Source organism: Anas platyrhynchos, chromosome 6 (genome assembly GCF_047663525.1).
Source record: "Anas platyrhynchos isolate ZD024472 breed Pekin duck chromosome 6, IASCAAS_PekinDuck_T2T, whole genome shotgun sequence".
Classification (NCBI taxonomy): Eukaryota; Metazoa; Chordata; class Aves; order Anseriformes; family Anatidae; genus Anas; species Anas platyrhynchos.
The window spans coordinates 17,166,237-17,178,999 of record NC_092592.1 but is presented as its reverse complement, the minus strand read 5'-3'; the positions used below and the strand labels follow the sequence as shown (position 1 = coordinate 17,178,999).

At 33.0% G+C, this 12,763-nt stretch overlaps 1 protein-coding gene across 41 annotated transcripts in view; it reads right to left on the bottom strand.

The window, feature by feature from the left end:
- Nucleotides 1–12,763, bottom strand: part of KCNMA1 (potassium calcium-activated channel subfamily M alpha 1) — a 469,740-nt gene that overhangs the window by 322,015 nt on the left and 134,962 nt on the right. The window contains exon 3 of one of the 41 annotated variants that reach the window (XM_072039511.1): nucleotides 3,828–3,944. The exons of the other annotated variants lie outside the window; for them this stretch is intronic. Within the exon in view, the coding sequence (XP_071895612.1) occupies nucleotides 3,843–3,944 (102 nt within the window). The 3' untranslated portion in view covers nucleotides 3,828–3,842. Of the gene's footprint in view, nucleotides 1–3,827; nucleotides 3,945–12,763 lie in introns of those variants that run through there. 41 annotated transcript variants of the gene reach the window in all.

Genomic DNA, 12,763 nt, shown 5'->3' with positions numbered 1-12,763 from the left:
GAATTAAATGCTTAAAGTCAGAGGGAAGGAGGATGAATTATTTTACCTTTCTTTATGAAATAGATTGCGAAAGGGAGGATCGAGACTTGAGAATTAAGGAAGCAAAGAGTTCAATTTCTACTCCCATAGAAAGATTGAAAGAAACAATTGGTCTCTGAGGTATCTGGGAGGACATGTGACATACACATAAGTCCAAAATAGAATACAATAGACTAGGTCACTTTTCTTCATAAAATGTAGAAAATGATGTGAAAGGTGATATGAGATCACAAAGTATTCCACCAACTAGTGATGTTCAACTAATTACAAAACAAACAAAAAACTACAGAACTGGAAAACTGTCTTTTCATCCTACTCATCTGTGGGAATCTCCACTTAATGAAAGATAACGATGAAACATAAATCAGGAAAAAAAAAAAAAAAGACAACTAACAAAAATACCGAGAATTCAGGATTCAGGATATACATGGCAATTGTCTTTAAAATGCAAACAGATGCTTAAAAAAAAAAAAAAAAAAAAAAAAAAAAAAAAAAAAAAGGAACTAAGGAACTATCTACATTCCATAATCAAGGCCATAATCAAAATAAAAGGAACAGGAAGAGTACTAACAGGCTCAAATGAAAGCATGAATAATTCAGACTAGACACTAGGAAAGTCTTCAAAATTTAAAGGACTCAGCGCTCAGACTGCTAAATAGTCCTTGCAATCCTTGTTAGATATCTTCAGGAACACATTACACAAGTAAACGTCAGGAACAAAATAGAACTGACCTTACTTTGGGGCAGGGAGATCAGATGGCATGCTGAGATCTCCAGTCTTCTTTCTACCATTTGATAGCACCAGAATCTCAGAATTCTTATGAGACTGTCTCAACCAAACTGAAATCCATGACAGAACCTGTTCTGCTTCTGGTCTGACCAGACTGCAACACTTTGCAAAGATTCATTCTAGACTAAAAATGTTTGACAATTTACAAATGGCAAAGAGGGTAGTACTGAATAATGGAAAGGGTTTGTTTGTATTAAAGGTGGATGTTTTCACAACTATATCTTGATAGTTAAAAAAAAAAAAAAGTTTGAAATACTAGGTAACTGTTTTTGACGTTAGAAATAAACTCTTCTGGGAAGAGTTTTTGTCAATAGGAGACATGTCCTACTATAGGTGACATACATGTAAGTACAGACATTTTAGCTAACACACTCTTGACTGTTATACTGGAGGAGAAACGAATAATGAAATCAATGTACAAAGAGATGGCTCAGTGCTCTGTAGTCATCATCCAGCTGAACAAGCTACAGTGGATTTACTGGTTAAGAGATAGAACATTGCCACATTTTTTTTGAAAAGTCAAATGTTGCTGGCTCCACCTAGAAGCAATTTTCCAGGTTTTGTCTTACACAGACATAACTTGAGAAGAAGCAGTATTACATACCTGTCAGAACAATAAGTTATTCTACTTCTCTTTTATGGCATTTTACATGACTGCAAGTTAAATTTCCAATCACAGTTAATTGAAACCATTATGTTGTCAAGATATTTCATAATATTAGCAATAGATTTATACTCTTTTCATGCTACTATTTCAAAATGCTTCTTAAAAGAAATGTTGCAATTTACTATGTTAATTTATGTGTTACCATATCTATTGATTTTCAAGGAAAATGTTGACAGTAATACAATGCTTTCCTTATAAAATGAAATACCTCTTGTAGAAGACTAGCTTAACCTGGTTAAATATGGAGGACTCTAGCACAGTAGGACAAAGAAAGTTAAAACAATTTTGACTGTGCAATTTCCAACACAATTTTTCCAACACAAATTTCCAATTTGCTTTATTCAGCAAATAAAGCTGAAATATACCTCCCACTCAATAAAGTCTTTTTTAGTTCTACCTGATGTTTAGTGAAATACTGAATGGAGAATTCATTGCAGCAGTGGTCATTAAAAACATTTTGTACAATCACAAAAAGAAAATATTTTGAGGAAAAGAAAAAAAATAAAATCAAGTATCTGCATGGCTAAACACTAAAAGAGTTTTCTAGAAAAAAAATACACTTATCTATAGAAAATATACTATATATATAGTAGTAGGAAAGCAGGCATTATTTCATACAAAACTTGCAATTTATTTTTATTTTTTTAGTTCTCACAGAACACTGGATAATTCTCAGATCTAATTAATTTTAGAGAGATAAAGTTAATAAATGAAGTTATCAGATCCTTCACAATAAACGATCATTTGTGTCTCTCAATAGTGGAAACAAGCAAGTAGGATTTCAGTAATTAATATTATGGGTAAACATATCTGCTGATATCAATGGAAGACATACAAAAGCATGAGTTCACGTTTCCTTTCCTATCTTTTAAGAAATTACTACCTAATAAGTAATAAGTTTGATCATTTTTACTAAATTTTCCAACATTTGTCACCCGTCTTGCGACTCATGCAGTCAGTTATACAGACTCAGTCTGCGTGGTATTACAAATCTGAATGGATGCCTAGAAAACCTGGAAGTGCTATGGAGAACCATATAAAAACAATAATGTCTTCTCCAAAATAAGAAGTTGCTTCAACTAAATTTTTGCTCAACCTGTACCTGCTGTTAACATTAGGTAAGAATTGTATATGCACATCTGGTCCTACCAAGTGGAAGCGTTGACACATGAAGTTTTGACAGAACTCATTTCTATTACACAGCATATGACCTTGAGTCCAGAAAATTCCCTAGAGGATTATGGCAGCCAAGTTTTTCTGTTTTAATTCTAAATCCTATTCTTCTTCCTTTAAGAAATATACCATAATTAGTTTTACATTAATGACATGCTTTTACATATATTTGTCTTCACATTTCTTGTAATGTGGCAGGTCTCTCTACTTCTGATAAAGGTTGGTTTGGCTCTCTGGCAGGAACAGGCTTTTCCAAATATGTTATTTTCATCTTTGAAAATAGCAGGCTACATCTGTCCTCAGTTAAACCAGTGTAAATTTGGATTGACTGCACTAACTTCAGTTAAATTATACCAACTTAGATGAGAGTACAATCTCACCCAGAAACTAGAAACAAATTTAAACTTGTGTTTTCAAATGCTTTCAGTCTTAGAGTTCCTTCAATATATATATATATATATATATATAATATTTTTTTTTTTTTTTTTTTGGTCTTCTTTTAGACATTTTCACAGTGCCCCACACAATATTTTTTTAATCCAAAGCAAAGGAAAAGGTAATTCAAATAACACATTTGTAATAAAATTTATGTTAAATTTATACTTTTTAGGATTTTTTGTTTATTTATTTTTGCTAGCAATAGAGACATGACAGTTCTTTTTATAATACTTGCCTGTGTTTTATTGGTGCTTAGAACACACTGTTTATCATAGCAAACATATTCCAGTCACCTTTTTCTACACGGAGAGTTTAATATGGAACAGTGAACTAGCACTGAGGGCATAATGTAGTTACATGCTATACCTTTTAAACAATACTACATTGGAGAACTGACCTTACAACTATATATTGACTATATTCTTGAATATGAACCCATGTTGAACTAATATTACAGTAAATATCCTACATATATGAACCAATAATACAGTAAACATCCTACTGCAACAGGGAAAATATAGTTATTAACAGCTCACAACGGTTTTCTATGGCCATGACTTATAGGGTGATGGCAGCATTCACACTACTTGTCAGAGATAACCACAGATATTCACAATGTCTCTTCTGATACTTACTCTCCATCAGCAAGATGAATAATTTTATCTCTGTTTGATCATACAGCCATAACATTCTTGTATTTTAAACACTCCCCTCCCCGCCCCCCCCCCCCCCAAATTAGTATTTTATTTTGTAGATCAGTAAAGCTGAACAGTAAAAGCCATATAAGCATCTAGTGTTTTCATGTTGTTTCTTTGATCTTGGACCTGCTTGGACCTTCTGCAAACAGAGATGGAAAACATGCAATTAGCACATTTACACAACAATGGCCCAATCACGTTACCAAGACATTCTCCTCCAACTTCTTTCCTAAATTATTCCATTCTATTAGCTTTTAAATTGCATTATTCATATTTTATATAAAATACAATTTTATTTACTTTAAAATACTTTTAATTACTTCTTAAAAGTAGCTACTTATTACTTTTATTTATACTTTTTTAAATTCTAAAGCCTATTCACCTTCCTTTAAGAAATAAATCATAATTAGTTTTACATTAATGACATTTTTAATATACTTCTTGATTCTTAGGGAGCCATTTCACACATTATCACCCATAAAAAGCAGTATTTTCCATCTTCATAAATTACCTTATTAACTACCAGTGTGGCTATAACTGATTAATTTTTTATGAAAAACTTTGTCTTTTCATCCTTGGTTTACTGATTGGGTTGAGGGGAGGGAGGTAAGAGACATGATATACAGAAAGTTGTCTTGGCAAAATGCTAGTACAGATAGGGATCTGAAATTTTAACCTTAATATTTGTAGATGAGATAAAATTCAGGAGAAGCTGATCTTGAAAAGCTGTATCAAGGTGAGAACAACCTATGCCTTATTTGTACCAGAGCATTCTATCAAGAGAACTAACTCAACTTAGTTACCATGATGCAACAGAACAAAGCCACAAGGAAAATAGTTGATAAAACATTAATTAGTGTAATATGAAGAATAAAAAGATATTCACGTAAGTATTTATATGTCCTTAGTTATCAGTATTACAAGGTAACACACTATGTTTGACACTGTTTCAAACTGCTATTACTCCAGTTCCCCTGGCTTTCTTAATTAATATTTGATAAAATCATAAACATGTATCAAGAGTATATGTTTTGTTTTTTTTTTTTTTTTATTATTATTTTTATTTTTTTTGGGGGGGGCAGAGGGAGGAGGGAATGTAATATTGTTTCATTATGTAATTATGAATTACTAGTAACACATTCACGTATAATCCAAGTTTACTAAGTGAAATCCATATTTTAGACTTTTTTTTTTGAGTCTGTTCATTTTTATGCAATATTTTTATCTTTACACATTTCTTAACCTGAAACTTAACCTAATGTCCAAGATCCATAACAGAGTGTCAGGAGGCACTTAGTGTCTCCCTTTATAATTACTTCATTCAATGTTTAAACCAGAATTCTTTAACATCAGTTTGCACTCTGTTAAAAAAATCAAAGGGCTTGATACCATCCACAACAATGAAATTGAAGGACATGCAGTAGCTTCAGAAATAAAAGACATGTATGTATCTTTCTGCAGAAATAAGAGAAGTAAAGGTGCTTTGCTTTCTTTTTTTTTTTTTTTTTTTTTTTTTTTTTACCTGAGACAGCTGTGACAGAAGCCCCAGCTTCTCAAAAGTGCACTTTTTATTGTCTCTTTCTATTTAATGGTAAACACAGGCACAAGAGCCTACAGATCACTTCGAACTAACAGATCTCTTAGATGAGGTATATATTTAAGCGTAAGCTTCTGTTGTCCTTAGATACAGCTTGCCAGAGCATAAGACAACAGCCTTATTCTTTTGCCAGGCTATCCCCGACTCCTACTGAGGACTTGGAAACAGTGAAGTAGACAATATCCAGTTTCTGCTTTTTATTGCCTTTCTGTTGGACAAGACTCTGGTTGTCTTCTTTATTGGGTTAGATCTCCTTCAAAAAGTTTCCTTGACAAGTCAATCTCCTCTCTCAAGTCACCTCTCCTAGGCTGGAAAGTAGCCTAATGTTTATAGAAATCATGCTTTTGTGCAGTAGCTTTTAAACCAATCTCTGCAGCTTATTTACTCCTCTTATCCATTAAATAATTAAGATAAGAAAGCTGGGGAAGTTAAAAGACCAATTTTACATTGAAAGTGAAGTACTTAATCTGACACAGACATGGTTTCTCATCCAAAATAGAATCCTTCAACTATCCACTGAAACCTGCCAGTCTGATACTGCCTGATACATTCAATACAAAAATAAAATATAGTCAAAATCAGAGAACAGGAAGAACCGAGACTTTTGAAAGTTTAAGAATAAAGCTTTTGAATCAATAACAAAACACATGAAGTCTCCCATTTGCAATACCTAATATAACTAACCAGCAGAGAACTGGTCAGTTGGTCTTATTGTATTTAAATTTGTATCAGGTGCTGACTATCATGCCTGAAGGAACAGAAAAGCAGTCTTACTTCAGTACCAAGTGGACACGTTGAAATATTCATTAATTATAATCTAAAAGTCTAGAGACATACAGTGTCATCAGTATCAACCTCCAGAGCTCCTAACACATAACCTTTAACCTCGTTAACACATGACTTTGAGAATGCCAATCCAAATTGTAATTACTTTAATGACAATTGCATAGTCAATAATCATAGAATTCAGGCTGTTACTGTCTGCTGAAGAAAGCTTGGGGATCTTGAAATCTGAATCCAACAATATCAAATGGTGATGATTAATTTACTACAAATAGATCACTCAATAACAGAAAAAAAACAACAACAACAACAACAAAAAACATGGAAGTGATTATACTATATATTTGTAAAACACTTTCTCTTAACTTTTCTTTTGGGCAAGCAAGAGAGCATGAATATATCCCCTGTATTACATTACAGTTTGGAAATTGCTGAGAACTGCTCATTTTAATCACTCAATGTTCCCTAAGTTCTGTCAGTTAAAGAAATCTGCATATGGATTTCAGCAATGTCTTAATTTCCTCTATGCTTTCTGCACTACTGATTAAATCAATGGACTTTCTTGACAATTACAGCATTTCACAGAAGACAGAAAGGGATCTACACAAAAGAGATTTCAAAATATGTAACAAGCTAAGGGGTTCAAAAGTTCTTACACAGCTGGCAAACAAAAATGCAAATGTTATCTAAACCTTTCAATGGCCAAATACAGTTCACAATTGAACTTCATGGTTGTTTGTTTTTTTAGAATCATTTTCCTAACTACCTGTTCATTTTTATGAAAGTTACAAGGGTTTACCCAACAGGAATATGAGCATATCAGTAGTAACGTAAAGAGATAAACTATCTGAACTACTTATACATAACTCCATTTAATGTTTTAATGCATATGCTTCTTCAGAAGTGTGTATTCAAAATAGTTGAGGCTGACATTGCCTGTTTAAAAAAGCTTGCTACTCTTGATATCATTGTAAACTATATCAAGTTGTGATGCTTAATTTACAATGAAGACAGTTTGCTAATTAGTGTATATTTATTCAAAGAATACTTTTATATTTATTTAGAATGATAAAAGCACCTAAATAAAACCTAACTACAACTCTTTTGGCAATGATCTCCATGCCAATATCTATGCCAAGACAGATGTTACAGACATATTAAAACTTTACTATAATAAAATGTAAAAGAGGATTCCTACATACTTACATTTGTGCCCATAAATGAGACCTAAGTGCAGGTAATAAAGTTGTATATGATTGACAGGTCGATTTTGGAAGTACAACAAAAATGAGGATTTATTTTCCAGGCTCTATCATACATGCCTGTCCCACTCTGTCCTCCTTTTGCTCCCCTCTTTATCTCCCCCCAAAATCAGAAAGTTAAATAGGAGAATTCCCTTGTAAGTGCAAACTTTTGATGTCAATATTCTTCACTATACTTTGTAGGATAAAGCTGAAGCCTCTCAAACTGGTGCTTACTTTGTGGCAAATCAAATAAAAAAATTCAAACTTCAGCTTCTGCTTCTTGCTGTAATTCCATTATCAGTGAATTAAACTTGATAAATTTTCAACTACTAATATAACAAAGTTTTATAAAAACAGAATTCACTTTAAAAAAAATAAATGCAAGATACATTCCCTTAAGGGAAAGAAAACATCTCACATAGGTGGGTTTTCATTTCTTGGAGTATAAAAGTTGTATATCTGTTGGATATGTAACAGAACTGCATCATTAAAAAAAATAGGTCTTTCATATCAAGAGCCATCAGTTCTAAAGAGACCATGAGCAACTGGTGTTGATGCCCAAGGCTCTTTCCAGAAGGGAAGACATAATGAGTCTAATGGACTGAATGGCAAGGAAAATTTCATATTGTTTATCTGTCTGCACCTATCGGGCACAGAAAAGATAAAAAGCAGAAGTGCAGAACTAAAACACCAGGGAAAAGAGTCTCCATGATGAAAAAGCATTTTGATACATGGATATGCCATCTTCAACTAGCAAATATGGAAATAAAAAAATGAAATCAATATGGAGATAAAATGTATATATAAAAACACCAAAAATTTTATAAAGTGAGCAGAAATATATATTTCATAAATGCAACTATATAGGCCAGAAATATGTTTTAGACCTGAAAATGTGCACTAGTAGAGTCAAAATAATAAATAAATAAAAGTTAATTTACGATCAATTTACCCAACACTTTGCAATGTCTAGCACGAGGGAAAAGAGACCGACCCGAAAAGTAATCCTTAGGGGGAGAACAAAACAAAACAAACAAACAAACAAAAATTCTAGAGTTTGATAAAAAGGATCTACAGGTTTTTCAGACATCTCCTAGTGTAACATGCAAACCTGTTATGTTCAACTTGGTGAGTTACGTTACTGTTGTATAATATGGAAGAATTTCCAATTCATACATACTTCAGAAGGATAGAAGGTTAGTTTGTTGAAGAGACATACATTACTTTATCAAATTGAAATCTCTCAGGGTGCTATTTTCAAGTAGTCTTCCAATTTAAAGACTAGCTTTACAGCTCCATTTTCAATAATATTTAACAATTCTTTAAGGATAGCAGAAACACATTTTAAAATCTCATAAATTGGAGATTAGTCATATTGAAGGAAACAAACTTTTATGTTTAAACATCAATTTACTAAGGCCTTTGTCGAGACTAAACAAGAGCAAACTGCTATCGTGTTCAAGAAACATCATTTTGAACTTAGCTTTTTGTACCTGGACTGAGTTTTCATATATAATACTTTTGAGGGTTAGCAGAATGTGACAGTTCATCTTTGTTTATATTGTTTAAAGCAAAAAGTAGAATTATTTAGCTAAACCAACAGAATTGATCCTGCCAGGTTCTGTTTAAATACGCCTGGTCACTAAATTGTACCACGGAGTAAAAATGGTAGCATGCAGCTGCACTGTCCAGATACTCTAGTGACATTCAAAACACATATAATTTACCTACTGGTAAATATTAATGAAAATGAGCAGTCTGAAGCTGAATGCTGCCTCCCTTCTCTGACCATTCTTATCCTTTCTCTCATGGAGTAAGTATTAAACTGTAAAGTGAAACTGGAGAGCAAATTCAAATGATGTCTGTCCCAAAAACATATTTCCTTTTATACGCTCCAATTAATACAGTTTTCTTTTTGCAATATGTGCAAAACTATTGTCATATTGAAAGCCTTAGTAGAAGATACTCCCAAAGTGTAAGAGATTCTTCCAGTTCAAAATTTTCTGCACAAGGTTTTACCTTACAGGCTACGAGTTGGATAGATTTAAAAACTAAAAACAAGGCAGCCAAAGTTACAAGACTAGACTTCCTTCCTTGTTGCAATGAAGGAAGTTGCAAACATTTTTCGTTGTCGCTATAGTGCGGATAATATACTGCTACTTGTTACCAAGATACATAGCTACAATTTCTCAAAGTACATTCAATAGCTTCAGAATGCATGTTATGGGAATAAATATGCTAATATGTCAGTCATGCATTACAGCTACTCACTTTCAAATTAAGCTTGCAAGTCCTGTACGTCAGTAGCCAGCATTTTAACTCATTCTATCTGAGTGGCATACAATTCCTACAGCAGCAGGAGAGACACTAGACTTCACAAGAAAAGTGGGACTTTCAGCAGCTTTAGTGGTAAGCTGTCAAGTTGTCTTTGCTGCAGCATTTAAAGCTGAAACTAAGCATTAATTACACCAGAGAGGATCCTCCTGTGCCAAAGTAATGCACATTTAAGGAGCCATGTAAAACTTTTCAAGTCAATTAGAATATACTGAGAACATTTGTCAGGAAGCTTGCACAAATTCAAATAACTATCAAACAACCGTTATGAAGAAAGCACTAAATGAATATATAAGACACAAAAAAACTGATTTTAATATACTGTATTTTGTATGGACAAACTATTATTTTTTTTTGCTAAACACTGAAATGTAGATTTTTTTTTTTAAACTATGAGTTTAGCAGTTGATTCCACACCTCAAAAAAATATCACTGATGGCAAAGCTGCACACAAGCATATGCATAAACATCTTCAAAAGTATTCATTATCTCACCACTGCTTCATTTGTGATTACAAGCACAATTTTATTAAATATTCTAAATGCAATAAGAAAAATATTAAACAGTATTAACTGCATCATCATAGCAGCCCTTTGCATGAGACTGAATAGGTTCCTTCAGGGGAAGCTATCTGTCTCTCTAGTGAGTTTTGCAAATAGCCTTCATTTGCACCAGTTGTGTCCATATATTTTTGTTAAATGTTTGAGTATTTTAAGTGGCCCATGGGTGGAAGCTAAATTTCCTCTGCACCAGTCTTATCAAGAGGATGCAACACACCATTATCATTAGGAACACATGTATTTACTTACTTTCCTTATAGCTGTACTCAGGAAAGAATTATCAAGGACTTTTCCAAACTTATGCTTGACATTAATGTAATGATACAGTCTTACAAATATTTTTCAACAACAAAGACTTGTATAACAGAAGTCACCTTCTTCAGCAGTAGTTTCCCTAAGACAGTATTGCTATAAATCTGAGTGCTAACGATGCTCTTGACTTTCTCAAAATAATTATCTATTTTCTCTTGAGAAAACATTCAAAAGTTGACATAACATGATTTGCAACTGTTTGCTATTCCTCATTGTAACAAATGCCATTAGTACCTTAATTTAGGGGGAAAAATGCAGGTCAAAAGGTGTTAGCAGAGTATTTTTATTCCCACTGTAGGAAATGTTTCATGCTTTATTATGTGCATAGAGTACACATTACATTGTATTATAATATATAATAATTATTTATTTATAGATTCTATCTAGAGATTCTAGATAGATGGCCATGCCTAGATTCTATAGGCGTGGTCATCTATCTAGAGGTCACAGAAATCTCTGCAACAAAACACAAACTTTCTGACAATAACTTAACAGCAGTCAGCTCCCCTAGTAGAAGCTATAAACTGACAGTAACGCCACAAAGAGTCTGGATTAGACTACACTGTGATCTGATTAAAAAATTAGTAATTTAAAGGTAAATATTTATGAATTATATCTGATGTATACACTTAAATTTCTGTTTCTGCTCTTCCATTTTCTGAACTAGGAATTCAATAAACACACATTTGATCCTTTTCTTAACTTGATTTTAGCATGTGTATCCACCTGGTGCACACATAACCCATCTCCACAAATAGTATTTAAAAGTAATAAAACAAGGAGGAAAAACTATTTAATGTTTGATTATCCATACACTTCATGGAAGCTGCAACAAAAGAGAAAGTTTAAGAAAGACATAATTTAGCAATGAAAGAAAGCTGATGGAAGAATGTCAGCTACTTCCTTTAACACAGTGCCACAGCTGAAAATAAAGTAACTTATTAATCCTAAATATTGGACCATAGTGAGAAATTAACACATTGCTGTTTTTTATTATTTTAGTTGCACCTATTTTTTTCCCAAGTATTCAATACTTTTAGACTTTTTTTTTTCAAGTAAGACAAGATCCACTAAAACTACAACCATTTCACAAAAAGGCAACAAGATGGCTATCTAAGGATATATTGACAACCCAAAATCTCTGCAAAATTGAATAGTACAATGGTAAAGAAATGTGTATGCTAGAAGAACTTGCTTTCCCACAGGATCGTGTGAAGAAGCACATCCTTCAATCCAAAGCAGAAACCCTGTGAAACAATGCTTGGTATTGTCAATAATAAATAAATATTCAAAAAAAAAAGAAAGTGCATAAACATAACTTAAGCTAGCTGCAGTTGCCAAGGAAACCAGCAAGACTTCCTTAACACTTCCTACTCTATTCCATTATCATTCAGAATCTCATGAACTCAAATGGAGAAGCATTGTTCCTCTTCCCATGGAAACCAAGGAAGTAGCCTACATCATTTTCACAAAGAATTAAAGTAATCTAGAACACTTCTCTTGGACTCATTTACATGCCACCAAGGACTAAGGAAGATTAAAAAGAACTAAACAGACAAACTAATTTCTCAATATCTCAATATTCCGAACTATCCCCGATGAACAGTAAATTAGTGGAGAACAGTTGCAAGCAGCATATAATCCGTGAACAAATGTGATGAATAGATCTGTGCAGTTACACTAACATACTGATAGGCGCATTCTCAGCTGCTTTGTATCCAGTCTTAATGCAAATTTCCTACCCTGGTAAGGCTATGCTCTTTAGTCTCTACAACATGTTTTCTTATTTGTTGACCAGGGTGAGAGAAGGGGAACATCTATACAGATGCAATAATATATAATCTAAAATGCGTACACTTTTTCATCTCAGAAGACCTAATTACTACTACTACTACTAATAAAAGATCTGCTACAGACACTTTCAGGAATGTGCATATTGTTAAACAAACAAGATTCATGAATATTAGAATGCCCGTGTGTTAAAGGTTAATTACCTCTCCTTCACTCCCTCTGCCTAGACACATCTATTCTATTAATCTACAGATGTATAGTTAAGTACACCTGTGATCTGGTGATTAGAAAGTATAACTGCAAACTGCAAAAGATGCCAATCTGTCTTGTTCTTGAC